The 18756-nt window shown below is 48.0% G+C and overlaps 1 protein-coding gene across 1 annotated transcript; it reads right to left on the bottom strand.

The window, feature by feature from the left end:
- Positions 1–5869: 5869 nt before the first annotated feature.
- LOC135907363 (endothelin-converting enzyme 2-like) lies at positions 5870–13193 on the bottom strand. Its single transcript, XM_065439050.1, has 3 exons — positions 13154–13193; positions 11371–11849; positions 5870–6682 (listed from the first exon to the last, which is right to left on the bottom strand). The coding sequence occupies exons 1-3, from the start codon at positions 13191–13193 to the stop codon at positions 6041–6043; spliced, it is 1161 nt and encodes a 386-aa protein (XP_065295122.1). The 3' UTR covers positions 5870–6040.
- Between the last annotated feature and the right edge of the window lie 5563 nt (positions 13194–18756).

Genomic DNA, 18756 nt, shown 5'->3' with positions numbered 1-18756 from the left:
ACCCTGCACCTGACAGTAGAACGTTTCTCGACAATGCGGCCAGCGTGCGCCGCCGTAGCAAACGACGCCGTTCAAGATCCCGCCCCTCGAGCATCTGCGCGAGCTGCTGCCGCCGCCTGACTCAAGCGCTCGCCGCATCGCGATGCAATGCGCTTCGAGTTTTCCCCTAAATGTGAGAGAGACTGTACACCGCCCTTCGAAGGAAATGTCCACGCGCACCACGGAGGAAGGAAACTAAGGAGAGGCCCTGACGTCACTCTTTGTGAAGCAAAAGTGAAGCCGGAAGTTGGCGTTGCTCATGGCGATGCTCCGCCTTTTGTGCCACCCTCCTCTCTTGTTTATATCTTTCGCGAAACCACGCCGCGTTGCGCGTGGTTTCGCGCGCGGAGCGCGCGCGCTCGCGCAACATCCGGCAGAGCACGGTGCAGGTAACACAACGCAACAAGACACGGTTACTAACGCAAACCCGCCCACACAGCGCCTTTGCCACGGCACGAAACCTACCAGAGCAACACGTGTGAGCGCTCAAAAAATCAGATCAACGCCGCCATTGTGGCCCAAAAGGCGGGGCCATACAACAAAAAAATAAAAAAGCAGCAAAAAAATGAGACCCTACTACGTCATTTCCGCCACACTTTTCTCCTAGCGCGCGGAGGGGGTAGGGCCTCTCCTTAGTTTCCTTCCTCCGTGACGCGCACACACCGCGCGCGGCGCGAAACGTGCCCAAACACGCGCACTGCAGGAGGCAATCAAGGCGGCGCGAACGAGAGATGGGAGAGGGGTACCACCCGCTAATAGAATTTCGCTCCGCATGCGGCGCTCTCAACGCCGGCGCAGCAGCGCCGCTCTCGGTGCCGTTCTTGTCTATAGGCAGTAATGTCTGTCGTGCTTTCAGACGATATATAGATATGCTGCACTGATAGAACCAGGCTAAAATCTAGGGCGTGTGCGAATTCATTTTTGCGACCGAGCCGAATATAGTGCCAGAAACGAATCGAAGCGAATGTCGAATACCTTTCGAATAGGTTTTGAATAATGAATAACCGTTATCACGATAAATATGAAACCATGTCCACATCCGAGTATTCATAAGGTTAGCAAGTTTCTGTCGTTACATGGGATGCCATGAGGAGTCCTTTATTAAAAGCACAAATGGTCCATTAGGAGTAAACCAGTAATTTCTTCGCACGCACACAGCTCTTCAAAAACTGCGAATTATCGCTGCGCAGCCTGAAAAGTACGACTACCTTAGTCGCGTAGCCTGCTTTATACAAAAGTTAATATGTTTTTGTCTATGCTATGCTCACGTGGGAGAAAATTTACCGTACTTTTGCTCCAATATTTTTTTTTGGCACAGTTGACGTTCTGAAAGATTCGGAAATTATTCGCATTTACGAATACGCACTATTCGATTCGACAACCGAACCGGCACTATTCGATTCGTTTTTCGAAAGTTTCGAATATTTGCACACCCCTACTAAAGGCTACGAAGTTACCTGGTCAGTGTGATCTTAGATTAAAAGGCAAACAAATGAAAGCTTCGTTTGTGAACCCGGGTGCACATTTCTTTTATGCGAAGCATACTAGCCGCACAACCACGCTCTTCCTTGCTGCGCCGCGCGCGGCCGCGTAGCTACCATATGACGTCATAATAGCTGCAAAAGCGGAGGCTCAACTCGCGCGCTCGCTTGCGGCCGCGTAGCTACATAGCCGGGTCTCAGCTCGTGCGCTCGCCTGCATGAGTTGTTTCTTCGTTTAGCCGAACCAAATATAGCCAAGCAACAGCAGTTCACCAGGCTAAACGGTGGTTCAACAACTAAAATAAAGGCTAGTATGCTTCGCATCCTGGGCTTAACCTTAGCTAAGCCACAGCCATTTTTTTATATTTGAGTGATCCGTGTCATAAGGTGGTTTGCGTCCGATGAGGGGCGCTTACTCGGGCTCGCATACGCATAGTGTTTGTGGTAAGGCACACACTTGGGAGCACTGCAGGCACCTGCATCCCGTAGGCACTCTCGAGCCATGGGGAAACGTGAGAAGTGAATAACAACCAATCGGACGAAGCTGGAGTTTCTTCCCAAAGGTCTCCACAAAGTTTAGTGATAGTTTTCTGTTGGGAAAAAAATAACTTGTATTAGTGGAAATGCATGACTTGGAAACGAGTTGAGCTAGTTGAAACGAAATTTAGCTGTGTGCACAGTGTCGGAAAGCAGCCTAGCGTTGCTGTGCGCAGGTCGAACGCTCCAAACTAACCGCGTTGAAGGATCTAGAACGGCGTCGTCTGCTTGCAACGCTAAACTGAAGCACGCTATGAGAACGATGGGACGTCTAGCGGCATAACATGTCACGATGGAGTTCAGACCTTGCGAGGTAGTTACTGGGCCTGCAGAGAAAGGTACGTTAGCGAGAATAATTCTGCTGTTTAAAGCATTAGTAGCACTAATGCTGGACCAGAAAACTATAAACGAACAAAACCGAATGGGCCTTAAGCGTACATCACTAAAATTAAAGTGCGCCTGCATAACTAAACGAAGTGCACTCCGCGATTTGAAACGCCAGCAAGATATGTAAACTAAATAAATAGCACTGGTCTACGCGCTGGGAAGAAAGAAGTCGTTCCGAGCGAAGTGTTGCGAAGAAACCGGTATGGTAGCAGTCGCCTTTTCCGATACGATACGGAAGTTTCTTGACCAAGCCGGTTTCCTAAGCGCATCGTCTACTTCTTTCGGGAAACGACTTGATTATATATTGGTTTCTTTCCACCGCGATGAAACGCTACAATGGTACAAAAAGTTTTTCAACTTCCGTCTTTCTTTTTTTTCAGGCTTCTGCGTGGCAGCATTGTGACGATTTGAGAACTATGAGGCAACGTTGCAGCACACGCTGTGATGTGAGAACCTGAGGCCGAACCAGGCTGAACCTAGATCGGCTGGTTCTCGGCGCGACCGCAAGGGGGCGAGCATTTACTTGGAGTCGTTATACGAAGAGCATGCTCAAATGGCCGAACGTGCCACGTATCGCTGTGACGTATCATCTACCAATCCAAAATGAACCTCTAATCTAGCCAACAGTGAGGTAGTTACGCCAAGCACTATAAACCGCTGCACGATGTATTGTGTGTGTGCACCTCCTTCGACAGGGCTGCAAGTTACTTGTGAGAAAAGAGTATTGGTGGCGTATGTCGCGCACGAGGGCCCTACATTCACAGTTCCATAACGTCAGTTTGATAAATGACCTGTTTAAAAGATATCCCTTTCAGGCGCCACTTGCAATTATGCATAGAAAAAAAATCTTTTTATATATAAACATTCTTTTTGGGGCCTAAGAAACACAAAACCATCGAATTCTTGAAAGTTATCAGGAAACTTTATTATTTGCAACATCGTACACAATTGTGTACACAGCGCCTCGGTGGTCACAAAATTCACTTGTGGAATGCGAGGAAGCAATTTCTCTCTTACATCAGGCACAGTGGCACGGCGCATTTCATGCAGAATATCCGGGCGCCTCGTGTGCACTTCTCGAGCTTACACCTAATTCGTACCTTCTGGTCGCAGGATTCGGGCCAATGGTCAAAGGAGTCGTAGTGCGCGTCTGCGCAAGGAAGCGATATTCTTGCTTTTTTGCCCTATCTTTGGTTGTGGTGCTTGGATCTCTGCAAGAGAAGGCCTTCCACGCTTTTTCTCAAGTAGTACCGACTTAATTAATGCTTCGGCAGCTTGCAAGCGAAAATTCATCAAATATAGGAGTTTAGCTCTAGGCAGCGTTTGATTGACGCGGTGGTAGTCCAGCAAAGAATTGCAGGTACCCAGGTTCACAAAAGGAAAAAGCACTCTCAGTGTCCACTTCTTCAGCTTGCGTTTCCCCTGCAGCAGCATCTTCCTCTTCTGTGAGGTTGGTGAACGCAGCTGCAACGCAGGCGTCGGTCGCTTCACACGTGGCTTCTTCTTCGTCACTTTCCCCGATGTCTGAAACATTTATCAGCAATGAGCTCCAAAAGCCTTTCAGCTGTTTTTGGGGTTTTCTTATGCTTGTTTGCACTGTGGAAGGAAGAACGACGAATGGCCAAAAAACCTGGAAAGAAAATCAAAGCAATTCTCAGCGTTCTTCATTTCTGCAGCGACCACGGCGCTTTGTACACAATCGCGTACACATGCGCGTGCAAGCGTTAGCGTTCGGTCATCTCCTCAGAATGTATGAAATTATCACTCCTCGGTACTTCATATGATGCACAAGCGCGTCTAATTTTTTTCGCTTGCCACAATAAAAAAAAAGCGGCTCTAAAAAAATAAGAACTTGACTCACCGCTCTTTGCTGCTCCAGCGTCCACCATTTCCTGTTTTGATGTGAACATCTTCACCGAAATGTGACAGATGGCACCGGAAATGCACATGGTTGTCAGTTTAAAGTTTGGGAATGCGCTAAAGACAACCTAATAGAAAATTGCGCGCCCTAAACGTGAAAAAAACACCAGAAATACAATGTACACAATTGTGTACAAGGCGCCTTAAAGGGATATAAATCTCTTTGGCACGAATAAAGTTTTGTTGCAAGCTGGCGCCTGTGTACGAATCTTCCTCAGTCCCCTTGCCTTCAAAGCGCTGAAGCGAAAATGTAAAGGCTCACCAACTAGCCAAATTTTCCCCCTATTGTATGTGTTTTCACGTACGCCAACCTAAACGGACAAGTTTGTTGCGGCAGCACTTGCAATGCAACACTACTTTGTTGTGCTATAGAGGAAGACGGCAGCGTACGCTAACTCAACTGGCTAAACTCAAGCATTTTTTATTACGTTTTTTTTACAGTGAAGCATTGCCATGGGCAGCAACACGAGAGCTACTTTTTTGTGGATAGTGGCTTGAAGGTTGTCGTTTTCCCCAATATTCTGCTAGCCTGGACAATATATCGAGCATGGGATTCAGGACTTTGTTGGAAGAATGCATCTCTCTGAAGCGACATCCCAGTCAGCTTAAACTCATTGTTATCGAAAGTGAAATGATGATAGAGAACGGGTCAAAAGGTCAACCCGAGATCGCTGGCTTGCAGCGGTCTCGGGTTGTGCTCGTATGCGTGTGCGGTGTGCTTCGACGACGACATACTCTGTTGGGTTTCTACCGTGTACGTTTCGGCGCAGAGACTGTTTTATAGGGGAAACCACCGAGACAAATGCGTACACAGGAGAACACGTGGAAAGGGCGAGCACTGGGCTTGTAAACGTATAGTTGTAAGTCCAGTGCTCGTTCTGACCACTTGCGTGCTCGTCTTCATGTTTCGTAAGCTTCCTGTTCAATAATTTGCACCAACTAGGCCAGCAAGAAGTTCTGCTGTAAAAACTGGGCTTGAATGCGAGAGCGTGAGCCATTTTGCAAGAATATTGCAGAATGGTATATATAAGGTTCTGGGTACACCACATGACTAAGAATACTAAGCGAGCGAATCGCAAACCAAAAGCGTCAACACCACTTTCAAAGTTCCTATATTTGAAAATGAATGAACGCAGGGCCTTATCTGCAAACTTATAACTTGCATACTGAATCGTTATGCATTGCAAAAGTTCAATTGCCAATCGTAAATGTTTTCTGCTGTTTCTATGTCTGTGTAGCATTTCAGACTGATGTTTCAGTTGTCCTGTGTGTTGCAATAAAAAGTTCTAGATAGGATGGATGTGTGGCATCGATTTTCTCGAGCGCATATGAAATAAAGAAGAACGTAAACAGAGAAGTTTACGACTGAAGCTCTGCCTTCAGCATATGAAGGTCAATTTGTTAATGCAGTATGCTAAACTCATACGTTGCGGTGCCTTGTGTAAACCAGCTCGTTAATTTTGTGTACTGAAGTAGGCAGCATTTAAGACACATATGACACACAGTAGACTTCAGGGAAGATGCTTTACGAACGCTTTCCAAGGCCAGGCATGACTTAAAATAAATATGTCTCTATTGACGAGCGTGGCTTTCGCACGTGCAATAGAAATCAATCGCATCATCGCAGCTCGTTCACGAAACGGAGGCACGTCCCCGCAGCCAAGACACGAGCGTCCTCAGGCGCCTTCCCGGACATGCAGGTCAACAGCGACGACGACATCCCGGCATTGTTTCTCGCGACGATGTTCCAGCCGCTGAACAGCACGAGATGCGCGTAGCGCGATCGCTTGGCGGTTCTCAGCATCTCGCTCAGCGCGAAGCCCGTTTTGTTGTAGACAAGCACTCTCTCGTCCTTTCGAACCGTCGTGTTCTTCGGCAGGTGCTTGTTGATGGCGTTCAGCAGGGCGTCGGGCGCCACTTGCTGTGCGATGTCGTTGGCCAGGTTTTCGATGGTGGCGAGGACGTGGCTCCGATCCCGGGAGACGGCATCCAGGAGGACCACCAGGTCCGCGTGCACGGCGTGAATGATCGTCGCCGAACTGCAACGCAGAATCGCGCCCAACGGACGGCGCCACCGACGGCATGCAGGCGGCTACCTGCGCCGGTTCGTACGCGGTCCCGTCTCGGCCCAAGACGAAGTCCAGAGAAAAGCCGTAGCGCCTGTCCGTCGGCAAGTACGGCCTCAAGCTGAGCAGAAGCGGCGTCTCCAGGCCGTAGTCCAGCGACAGGCCCAGCAGGTACTCCATCACGTCGAAGTTCTCCGGAAGCGTCCAGGCCGGCCACGTGACGTTGAACTGATCGAACACGTCGAAGAGGACCTGTGTGTAAAAAGGAAAATTGCGCTGTTTTATGTACAGAAGACCTACCGTGAAACATGAGGGACACCGCAGTAGAGTGCCACGGAATAATTTATAATCAACCTGGCGCTTCTTGGGCATGCACCAAAAGCAGGCTACAAGAACGGTTTTTGCAATCCGCCCCCATCGAAATGTAGCAACGGCGGCTGTTAATCATACCCGCGACCTCTTGGTCGGTAGTGCGGCACCGTACCCACTGAGTCAGCGCGGCAGAGAAGGAGAAACAAAAGAAGTATAGGGAGTTTGAAACCGCATTCTTTCGCTAATGGTGTATGGACTGCACATGTTTGAAATTTCGCGCGGGGTGGACTATATAGTCTTTATATATATTGTGAAAATCAAGCGCAGAAAAAGAAAGTAAGGCCCGACCTCGCCTACAACCTTTACCGTAGCAAATCATATAGCGAAAGAGACGGCTAACTGCCGAAACCGGCATAGTCTAACTGACTTATAGCCCAGTCACACGGTTACTTTCAAATTCCTTTGAACCAAAGATTCTTTACTTCAAGGGAGAATGCGCACTGTCACACAGGCACAGCAAGGGAGCCCTACTGGGAGCTTTGAGTCAAAGGAGTGCGCGTTCGTCCTTTGAAACCTCAAGGGAATACTCTCGAGCCCAGAGGGCGTCCGACAGCAGAAAAAATAATCTCTCAAAATATGAATGCTCAATTTTTACTTCTTCAGAACAAGCTTATAAGTACTGAATACTATTACTAGAGCACTCAACACTTTCATGACACCCGCAATCTCCACCATGAAAGCGCCGGTACAGCAGTGCCGGCACGGCCTGTCGTCAGCAGCAACATCGACACAAGGCGGGTGCCATGTGCGATTTGGTTCTTTGGTTAGCGGCTGCCAGGCATCCGAGTCTCCTCGGCTTTCTTGTGCGCGTCTCCTTCCCTCATCACTTTCGTTTTGCAGTTCTTCATTTTACCGCGTTGACGCGCGCCTACCGCTGCTTAGCCACAAGGAATCAAACAAAGCAGCTGAAGCAAGGGCAACAACGAATAATCGACGCCAAGATGCGGTGTACGACGTGGTACAGATAGTCGCCATCATTACAATAAGTACATCTGTATTTGGCAAAGTAATGCCTTTACTACGCGTGCATTTTGTTTTGATGTTTCTATGTATTAGGAAAAATAAATATTGATGAAAAAGATGTGACAAGCGTATTATAAGACGCATTTGGGCCATACTCTTTTTATTACTTTCGAGGCGATGGCAGCGCTAAGGATACGTTGCGGTTTCTGTTAAAAGCTTCAACGGAGACTACCTGGAGACCGTGTAGCACCGACACATATCCCATAATGTGCCTTTGAAAGCTCAATGCTCCTTAACTTCAAAGGACCTTTGGCATGCTCATGTGACTTGGGTATTACACTAATTGCTGACAATATTAAGAAAAAAAAGTCCTACTTAATTTTTCAATACGGCCACCGCAGAAGTCGCGAGCTCCGCTGTAACCTTTGCAGTCGATTCAGCCATCACTCTTGACGGCGGCATGCGTGGTTGTCACACACATCAATGAATCATACAGTGACATTTGACCAGGAGAAACTAATAGACGTGGAATGCGTTAAGGAGTCATGAGCTATTTATAAAACTGATTTGGTGCTTACAAGCGTTGGCGCACGAGCGAGATAATCATATACGCTAGCGAACGCTGCGTGAAGCAATGACAATCAAAGTGCACGTCGTCTGCCGGCGGCAAGATTCAAAAGTTGACGATTTCTCTGCAACAGATTGGTGGCGCCATCTGTCCACGTGCGGCGAGTTTCTCCGTGTTTAGTAGTGACAGATGCCGCTACCGTTCCTTGGCAGTGACGTGGTAAGCTGCGTGTGTGTGTGTGATCATCGGCTCGGCTTTAAAATCCCTGAAATTCCATAACCAATCTCACGACAACAGTAGCCAGAATGGTTGAACTTTGCTGCCGAGGAGAGTTAAAGTGTAGTATAAGTCGGCAACATAATTAACTTTCCGTGAAGACGGCAAGCGGATTAGAAACGGCTACGCTGTCGGCCTGAAGCGAGCGAAATGCTGCCCTGTGACGCAATGGCGTAATTTCGCTTGCATATATGTGCAATGACAGTCTGCGGTAGACCTTGACCAAAATAGCTTCTGCGGTAAAGCTTATTTTCAGCTGTATAATTGGTCCCTGCTAGCAATAGTCCTGAAGATGCGGTAAATATCTTTGCTGGCTTGACCACCCGACAACTGTGTAGTTGAAATCAAACATGCGTTCTAGGGACAATATAAGTAAAGGCATGTTGCGTTTAAATTTGTTCACGAAACAGCGCGACAAGACGTGACGCGAATATTGAAAACAAAGGACCAGGAGTGTACCGTGTTTTAATGCGAAAGCATTACGTGCCCCATTACGCGAAAATCCTACGGCGTCGGCGCGACCGAAACATGGTACCAAACACGGCCGACGGCGCAAAGAGCAAAACAAGCTCGGATGGACGTCAAATTTCTCAGAGGCGTAATGCATACAACACTGCCGCGCATCTGGATGCACTTTCACTGTAAAATAATTTACGCCCCTAAAAGTGAAAGAAAGGCGTAAATTTGTTTATAACTCGCACCCTTAGGGTTTCCGTTATATAAATCACACCCTAGGGGTTTGAGTTATCGGCACATTTACACCCTTTTTCACTCTTAAGGGTGTAAACTATATTACAGGGTTGCGTGTATTCGCGGACTTCTTTCACGCTCGGAAAATCACCTTTATGTAGCACGCATCGAGCAAAAGAACGCTGTATCGGGGAGTTTTTGATGTTACTCCACAATTTTCCCGTCGATACTTTTCATCTAATTATAATATTCAGGAAATTGATTAAAATGATCTAATTAGGCGAAATGAAAAAAAAAAGAATAATCTGAGTATCTCCACGCAACGGCAAACAACATCACCTTGGTTCTTTCCAGTTACGCGGCGTTCGCATGTGTTAGTGCATGATAGTTGACACTCTGTATACTGAAGAGTTTGAAGATACTTGCGCATAGCGAATTAATTGCATCGGATATGGTGAAGCGCATGCAGGGCAAACTATTTCGGGCACAACATACCAGAACCCATAGATGCTTCCGAAAGGCTCGAGGACTGCCGTAAATACGTGTGCAGCTTCACGGTATCTTATGCGGGAGTGAGTCATTGCACGCTTGTGCGAATGTGTTCTTTGCGATAGCAGTTATATCGACAATACAGGCGAATTACAGTTGTCGACGTCGCCACGATGTTCCATATGTGTTTATGCGCGCCCCTGCAATGTTTTCGTAATATCTCGCGGCCTCTGAGCGGCCTCGTAGCGGCGAGGGGCATTCCTGCAGTGAACAGCGCAGCAATTGACATTTGAACCATAAATCGCCTGTCATGAACCCGCCGCCCCTTGCCGCTTCAAGGCCGCTGACGCACGCACGATATTCTTCAAAAACAATCGGAGGAATGTATGTGTATGCGTACTTCCCCTATATGCCAGGCAGACACGACACTATTCAACCGCCAAAGTTGCTGAAACAACGTAAATGTTCCTGACTAAGATATTTCTGAAAATTTCGGTAAACTGAGGTGCAAGAAATCTGATCTTAACACACTTCCGTCACAGCGCATGGCTCTGTCCTAAATCTTCTTCTACTTAGGAAGTGCAAAAGTGCTCAACATTCTGAAAGTCGTGTAATTTTGCTAACATCGATCTTTGTGCGCAGCGCAGTGAAGCCTGTGCGATGTCATCGTAGGCATAGAGTTTCATACAATAATTACTGGAGGAAACTACGAGAGCTGCAATGGGGGCGGTTGTACCAGCATGGCAATTATGGGAAGTACATGGATTCGCCTAAATTTCGTGTTTTTGCTTTTAAATGGCTTTGTAAACGAGTCATTCTGAACAATACAGTGCGTAATAAACAATTAAATGACACCATTAAAATTGTCCAACGGTAGGATTCGAACACCGGAACTCTAGAGCACAAGCCTGATATTGAAACCCTCAAGCTACGAATGCACGTAACGACAAGCGAGTGGGATGCCCCTATGAATTTATCGCGGGTATGCCAGTGCCTCGAGACGCTTGGGGCATTTAAATTTGGCCACCTGGACACGCTCAATCGTTGCAATTTATAGCAATTGTGCGTGTTGGCGGCGTCTTCTGCACTTCGAAGAGTATAGATGGCGCTGAAATTTACGACAATAAGATTTCTATAGCGTGATATACAAAGTCACAAGAACGTCTGAATCCACAAGCACGAAGATCAGACAAATCCATGTACTTCCCATCATTCCCATGGTGGTGCAATGACAGCAGCGCCACAGTTCTCTCTAGTAATTATTGTAAGAAACTCTATGATCGTAGAATGCGATATATGTTGTTGCCGCATCCGCTTATGTCACGTCAGCGTGCAGCCGCACCCTCGTACAGTTAGAACACCATTCGAGGTGTACAGGCGTGACGCTAAACCATGCCATCGCGGTCATGCGCTTCACGTACCCTTCGGGCAGAACTGCCATGTTTTAACGCGACAGCGTTAAGGAGCTCGTGTCGCAGAAAAGCCGGTGTCGTCGGCGTCGGTGTCGGTGGCGTTGGCAGTGAGCGACAAATCTCAGCAGACACTTTTCCCCCTCCTTCCTTTCTTGTCAGGGCTATCTCACCTGGGCGTCTTCTCGCTGATCGTCGAAGGCCCCGCGGCAGGCCTGGTACCCGGACACGGTCCTCCTGACGGCCAGCGACGGGTGCTGAGGGGCGGCGCGCTCGAGTTGCCGCAGCACGAAGACCGCCGCCCTGGTCTGCAGGAGGTGGAACTGACCTGGAAACGCGGGGTACCGCCGAGACCAGTGCGCGCACACGTGCTCGTACAGGTTGTCGCACGGGTCCACGCTGGGGTCCACGCTGGCGGCCAGCTCCTCGGCGTAGTCGTAGCACTTGGTCGGGTGATCGCACCACGGGTAGGCCAGCAGGGCGAGTTGGTCCACCAGGATCCTGCTCCCGCAGCAAACGAAGCCGATGAGCAGCACTACCGCGGGATTCGGGGCAGCAGATATTCGGCTGGGGCGTTCTGGCTGTCGTGGTCGACCTGGTTGGTGAGCGTCGAGGCAAGGCGTGCCGTCGTCCGCAATCTTCGTTTCTTCTTCTGCTCACGCCGGCGCGCACTGGCACGCTCGCGCGTTCGAAAGTTGTTTTCTTCATCTTAGATTGCGGTTGTCAAAACATACTTAATTAAACGGGAATCTTGTCCATGCCCATTAACGAACTTGGCGATGTATCGGGCGTCCTTTATCATATCAGGAAGGCTGAATTGAAACACCTAAAGTTGTTTTTATTTTTAAATACGTGCGTTATGGTGGTGGTGGTGGTGGGGCGACGGTCGGTAAGTTTGTGTGCACGGATGAATGTGCCGCCGCGACCATGGGAGAGCTTGAGAACGAGGACTTTATTGTCGATGTCGTGAAGCAGGACATGATTGGAGGGAACAGTGGAAAGGACAACTCGGATCCTGCGCCCATCTGCCCCTACGGGATCCGCGCGCTTGCCCTGCTTCGATGCTTCTGCGTGGAGGGGAAAGACCGACGCTGCAGGAGATACAACGCGAAAAATATGCGCTCGCCAAGGTAGCGAAGATGTTGAAGGAGAAGAAGCTTCGGGACTATTTCATGCTAGTGTAAGGGACCTGCTAAACCTGTATGTATAGCATACTTGTGTTACTCAGGTATGCTATACGTAATTTTTGTTCTAGCATTTTCGCATCCATCTCGTTAATCTTCTTTCTCTTCCTCAAAACCTCTCTATGTATACCTTGTACGGATACATATGCTTGTAACGGATCCGGCGTATCAATCTCTTCCGTGCTCGGAATTGTTTCCTGGCATCTTCAAGTTACATTCCGACGCTATCTTGTCTGTCGGTTATGCTTACGCTGTATTTGACGATTTTTCTGACGCATGTTATTTTGAGGAATGCAGTTAGTTCAGTAATGTCTCTGCTTCACAGGGAGGGCCTGGGTGGTTGCGGTCCGGAGTGATTTTTCACTAAGTGACGTGCGGCGCCGACATCAGATTTTTTTGCGACACGAGGACCCTAACGCTGTCGCGTTAATAAATAGACAAAATAAAGCTAAGATGGGGAGGGGGGACGATCAGTCTAACATGGTAATGGATTGGTTTCAATTTGGTAATTTTTGACTGCTAAGTGATCATTTCTGTGAGTGAACCCAATAATGGAGGCTCAAAAGACAGGATCGCAGGCACTGATAAATTTAGGCCAGTATTGCAAAGCGGGATTTCCAGTAATTGTTTTCTTATAACAGAGAACGCCTGCAATACAACCAGAAATGGTCTATTGTCTCCACTTCGCCACAGAATGAGCATAATGGTTAGGGGACCAGGCGAGACCGGTGTAGATAGAAGTTCGACGTCGGTATACGGCAGCGCAGCCTACCTTGTACTTGATTGCCAACTTTCTTGACCTCTTCCCCCATTTTGGGCCCGCGCTTTTGAGTTGAAGATATATATATATATACTTGTGGACTTTAACCGACTGTTTATTTTGATCCATGTTCCTGCGTTTTTCTTCAAAACTAATTTTGCTCCATGCTTTTCTAACTTCGAATGAGGCCGAACCCATGTCTCCCTGCACTTCCTAATTTGTGGTTTTGCCGTGGGTTCCCAACGCCTACTGGCTTAACGATCTTTGCTTAAATTTCAGCCCCGACACGGTATCCAATTTTAGGCACAGAATGGCATTTGCAAATACTAGCGCTGGCCCCATTACTCCTTTCCAGTTTTCACGCACCACCTTATATTTATTGTGTCTCCGAAGTGATTTACGTCTCATTATTGCTGCATTCCGTTCCTCTTTTATTTTGAGATTAGCTTGGTTGGTGCTTGAGCGAGTCATTCCTTAGTTTATAGGCCGATGTACTTATATTGCTTGACTGTGGGTATGACTTGCTGCTGAGTTGGCACCATGTAAATACTCATCTCACCATTGAAGATTATTATTCCCAATTTCTCTGTGCTAAAATTAAGGCCTAGATTTCCCCGCAGGGGCGTCTGTGTCAGCAGGCGTTTGGTGTGTTGCGACACCACGTACCCGAGCACACGAGGGTTGGACCCTCCCGCATCTAACCGTGCGCGGCTTAGCCGTGTCTGGGGAAAAGTGGATCCTGGTGGTTAAGCCGATCCTGAGCGTCTGGACTTTTGGACCTCTCGGCAGAGGCAAGACACTCCTTTGGCCTCGGCTTCACGTAGACGCGTCATCTCCGGATTGACCCATCCGGGGGAAATTGGTAGTTGCCTTTTCCTGTCCTCCTCTCCGACCTTGGTCTTCCTCTCTCCCTTTAAAATTTCCTGTCTTCTCTTCTCTTCTGCATCCGATTTTCTATGCAGCAAGTGTTAAACCTATGCTAGTAGCCAACCTGGGTTATGTCTTATTCGAACCTGCAACGCCTGTTTCACAGGTCCTGCAACATCCCCTTGTAGGGCTGCACGGCGGGTGGCTGGCGTTACGGCCGAGAAATACGCTAACTTATGGCTGGCTCCTTCCCCACAATACGTGATCGCCCTCTGAAGAGGGGACGCACCGATGAAGTGTTCGAGTTTTTTGGTCGCCAAAAAGAATCATTCCCCGTTTCCTTACTATTCACCCGGAAAAATGAAAAAAATAATGTCACCATTCCTTGTATCGAAGTTTCTTAGCGAACGTTTTGGTTCAAGTCATAAAGCATACAGGATGGGAAGCGGTGATCTTTTGGAGTTCTGCAACCAGAAACAATATAAAAAATATGCCATTGCGCCCGAAAGGCGAAGCACCGATTGCGATAGCAAATTAGTAGACAGCTGACCGAAGTAACGATAGTAGTTTTATCGGCCGTATAAACTTGTAAACATTTGCTTATTAACTGAATTAACAATAACAGAATATATAAGCGTGACTCAATGAGGACGTCGAAAGAAACAGACACACAGAGACGCTGCTGTCTATGTGTGTCTGCTTCTTTCTACGTCCTTGTTCAGTCGCGCTTACACATTCTATTATGGATTTAGACCAACTATAGCCCGCCGACGTGTTTTAACTAAATCAACCGGCACTGTGTCATGCGCGCACTGGTAAACATGAACATACCCCGCTCGATGAGCGCGGAAATTCGCTGTCAACGGTCCATAGTGAGGAATCGGGGCAGCAGCAAGCGAATTGACCTTCGTGCATCTCTCGCTTCAAGGCGAACAAAACGTCGAAAGCACAGCGCACACGTAGCTGCCGGCGCTACTTGCGCTGTGCAAACATCGCCGATCCCTTTGAAGATTAGGCCCGCGCGGCTACGCATGCACGTCGCAGATCCCTTTCAAGACACACGAGCGCCGGCAACGCGTCATTATACGGCGTCCGCCAAGAGGCTATGTCACATGCTGCGATTTTCAGTCTGCGACACAGCGAACTCTGTTGCTCAGCGACCGCCGCGACGTTGTGTGCTTTCCGCGAGTGGATTCCAAGATGTTGGTTGCGCCGTCGCTGAGTCGCAGCGCTCGACGCGATGTAGGAGGGCCCATGTCTGACGAAACAAAGCGCGAGCAATGTCGCGCGCCAGTTTTAGTTATGCTTTAATAGCGCGCACCGACCAGCGACTGCGGCTTAGGAGCTTCATAAACATTTTGTTTTTCTTCCGATTACAGAATTCGTTTAAAAACGGAAGCTGCACGCTATCCAGGTCGAGACGAGGCCACCGCTTCAACTTAATGCACGTACCCGCTCGATCACCAGCGTCGTCAACCTCTTCATCGCTAGAAGTTGTGCCAGCTGCTTATACATGCACACTCAACACTAGCTTCTTGTTCTTCTGCAAAAGTGAGTACTCATCCAGGAAAAAAGTTTTGTCTTCCATAGCAACAACGAAACTAGAGTGTACTAAGCGGAACCACCTTACCGACGCCGCACAAGCCGCACGCACATACATGCGGTGTTGTGCAGCGTCTCATTTACCCCATCTGCAAGCTGCCGTAAAGTCTCCACGCTTTTAAACGTTAAAAAAATGGTGTACGTATTCTATTATCGAATAATAATAAGAAAATTTGAACATATGACTAGTTTCCATGTTTTTATTTAACGATGCTGGCAGCAACCCTGCGCATGACTGCGCTGCCGCAAACACATGTGAAAGCTGTGAGCGAGAATCGCTCTGAGATGTGCGCGGCAGAACGATTTTTTTTCGCCCCAATCGCGTCGTGTGAAACAGCCTAAAGGCGTCTGCTACGGTGCCCGTGGTTCGCGTGGCCAACGTCGTAGTAGACGACGCGGTTGTCTCCACTCTGTATGGAGCGGCGGGTGAGAAGGACATCGCGGAACCCTAGCAGCTGCCGGAGAAGAACGCTCCTCCTCCCTCGCCTCACCCCCTTGCCTCGCGCGCGACAGGAGAGGACACGCATCACGGCCGGCATATTCATTCAATCGCCAAATGCTGAAAACCTGATCGTATTTAAATACGTTAAATCACAAGGAAGGCGGACACGACGGCAAGCTAGAAGGGCAAGCTGGGAGATGTTCCTTTCAGGCATTAATTCGTATGCCCAGGAGGCAAAAGTACTGAAGGGGTTACGAAGTTATAAGGGGTAGCAAAGCAATCCGTTACCCCTGGTAAGTGACAAAGGGAAAACCTAGCTGATGCGCTTGGGGAATACTTAGAACGTGTGTCTAGTTGTGTGCATTATTCCGAACCATTCCTTAATTATAATGAAAAAGAACATAAGGCACTTGACTGCAGAGGCAGACAAAACGAGCCATACAACCATCTCTTCGACATCGCCGAACGGAAAGCTGCATGCAAAAGCTCCGCGCCGGGAGGTGAACGGATCACGTGCGACATGCTCAAATGCCTGCACACTGACAGGCAGATGATGCCGCTCGCACTTTTTGACGCAATTCTGGCTGCCGCATACCTTCCAGCTAGATGAAAGGAAGCTATCATTGTCCCACTTTTGAAGCAGTGCAAAGACCCATCCTTGGTTTCAAGTTACCACACAATAGCACTGACCACCTGTCTATGTAAGCTGTTTGAAAAGGTGAATAATCGCCCTCGGTCGCACTTTCACGATTCCAATAAGTTGCTCGACCCCCATCAATGTGGTTTCAGGGAAGGGCGGTCGACAACAGCGAGAAGTAAGGTTATCATTTGTGACGTACTTGCGCATCAACAGTACTTTATGTCAATTTTTCTTGACATGAAAAAAGCATACGACATCACGTGGTGCTACGGAATTCTGCGGGATCTGTCAGGAATGGGTATGCGAGGGAACCTATTAACCGTTATTGGAAGCTACTTAGGAAACCGGACATTCTGTATTAGAACTGGTAATGCTTTGTCCAGGTCCTTTATCCAGGAAACTGGGATGCCGCAGGGTAGCGTAATTAGTTGTACCCTTTTTATTATAAAAAGGAACTCCTTGCGTTCATTAATTGCGCAGAATATGTTTTATTCCACATATATATCGATGACTTGCAAATTTGATATAAGTCGTGTAACCTCGCACTCTGCAAACGACAAACACAGCTTTGCCTAAAAAGTGTCCAAATTGGCTAACGAAAATGGGTTCAAGGTAAATCCCCAGGATAACTCCTGTGTCCTTTTTGGAAGAAAGAGAGGCCTCGTGCCAAAGCCCACTATCGAACTCCGTGGACAGTGCTTACGTCTAAATGCGGAGCACAAGTTTTAGGTGCGATATTTGACACTAAATAATTCTTCCTTCCGCATATTAGGTATCTCAAAGTTTAATGGCTAATAACAATGAACATTTTCAACATACTGTCACACGCAACATGGAGCAATAATAAAAGTTATTATTGAACCTGTCCAAGAGCCTCCTACGATTACGTTTAGATTACGGCGCCGTGGTGTATCACTCTGCTGCGCCAACCGGGTTAAAGATGCCGGATCCGACTCCTCATTTAGGCATCCACTTGGCCTCAGGCGCCTTCAGGACACGTCCTGTACAAAGTCTTTACGTGGAATCGAATGAATGGCGTCCTAAGTTGCAGGCGTCATACTCGAGCTTTACTCATTTTCTGAAAGTGTATTAGAACCCTGAACACCTCTGTTACATGACCGTAAAGACCACCACAACTGCCGCATAGTTTCGTCATCGACCTACAGCAAGAGAGCCCTTTTCACCGCGTGTCAGAAAGTCAAGCAATGAAATGGGGGTACCATTGCTCGAACATCGCCCAATGCCACCAGCGAAGCTATACCACCTCCGTGGCAGTGGCGGGTGGTGGAATGTGATACCTCGTTTATCGATTTCACGAAACGCGCTCCACCAACACGCATTTACAGGCAATTTTTAGAACTTCAGTCAAAGTATTCTTGTCCAGAATTTTACATGATTGCTTAAAATTAAAATGCTGGTGTATCTTACGCAGCTGTCGGTCCCTCTTTCTCCGAGTCCGGCGTTCTGCACCCTCAAACAAGCATCTTTGCAGCAGAAAACTATGCAGTACTCTCTACGGTAAAACACATCAGGGAATTCAAACCACAATATGCAATAATATTCACCTACTTTTTAAGTGTTCCAAAAGCTTCACAGTTATTAAAAACGCACAAGGCTTCTGTTTTTATTGAACTTTACTCGTTGTTGTAAACTATTTATTAATCTCATCAACATGTGATAGTATGCTGGGCTCCTGGACAAAGAAAAAGAGAGGGTAATATTCTTGCCGACGAAATGGCTACATCAGTAAGTACAAAAGAAGGTAATTCCTTCATAGCTGTCCCTTTCATGAAGTTAAAGCCCTTCCTTCGCAGCAAACTGAAGGGCCAGTAGCAATGTACGTGGGACACTGAAACACAGGGTAAACTTCATGTCATGAAGCCAAACATCAGAACCTCGCCACAATTAACGAAAACGAGACGAACCGAGGTAATTTTCTGCCGACTGAGGATAAGGCACACCTTAGTACCCGTAATTGTCTACTGATTGGAAATGAACCTCCAACCTGTGGTAGATGCGGTGAGAGGTTGGTCGTCCTCCACGTCCTGCTGGAGTGTCGGGAAG

This window comes from Dermacentor albipictus, chromosome 10 (genome assembly GCF_038994185.2).
Source record: "Dermacentor albipictus isolate Rhodes 1998 colony chromosome 10, USDA_Dalb.pri_finalv2, whole genome shotgun sequence".
Taxonomy (NCBI): Eukaryota; Metazoa; Arthropoda; class Arachnida; order Ixodida; family Ixodidae; genus Dermacentor; species Dermacentor albipictus.
This window is presented reverse-complemented; position numbering and strand designations above follow the sequence as displayed.

Bases quoted from the DNA above. Each gene is read 5' to 3' on its own strand.
- LOC135907363 (XM_065439050.1), bottom strand. From the start codon at position 13,193: ATGGGGGAAGAGGTCAAGAAAGTTGGCAATCAAGTACAAG. The intron at 11,850-13,153 runs GTAGGCTGCGCT...CGGCGTGAGCAG, and splicing joins AGTTGGCAATCAAGTACAAG to AAGAAGAAACGAAGATTGCG. The intron at 6,683-11,370 runs GTGAGATAGCCC...TTTTACACACAG, and splicing joins ATCAGCGAGAAGACGCCCAG to GTCCTCTTCGACGTGTTCGA.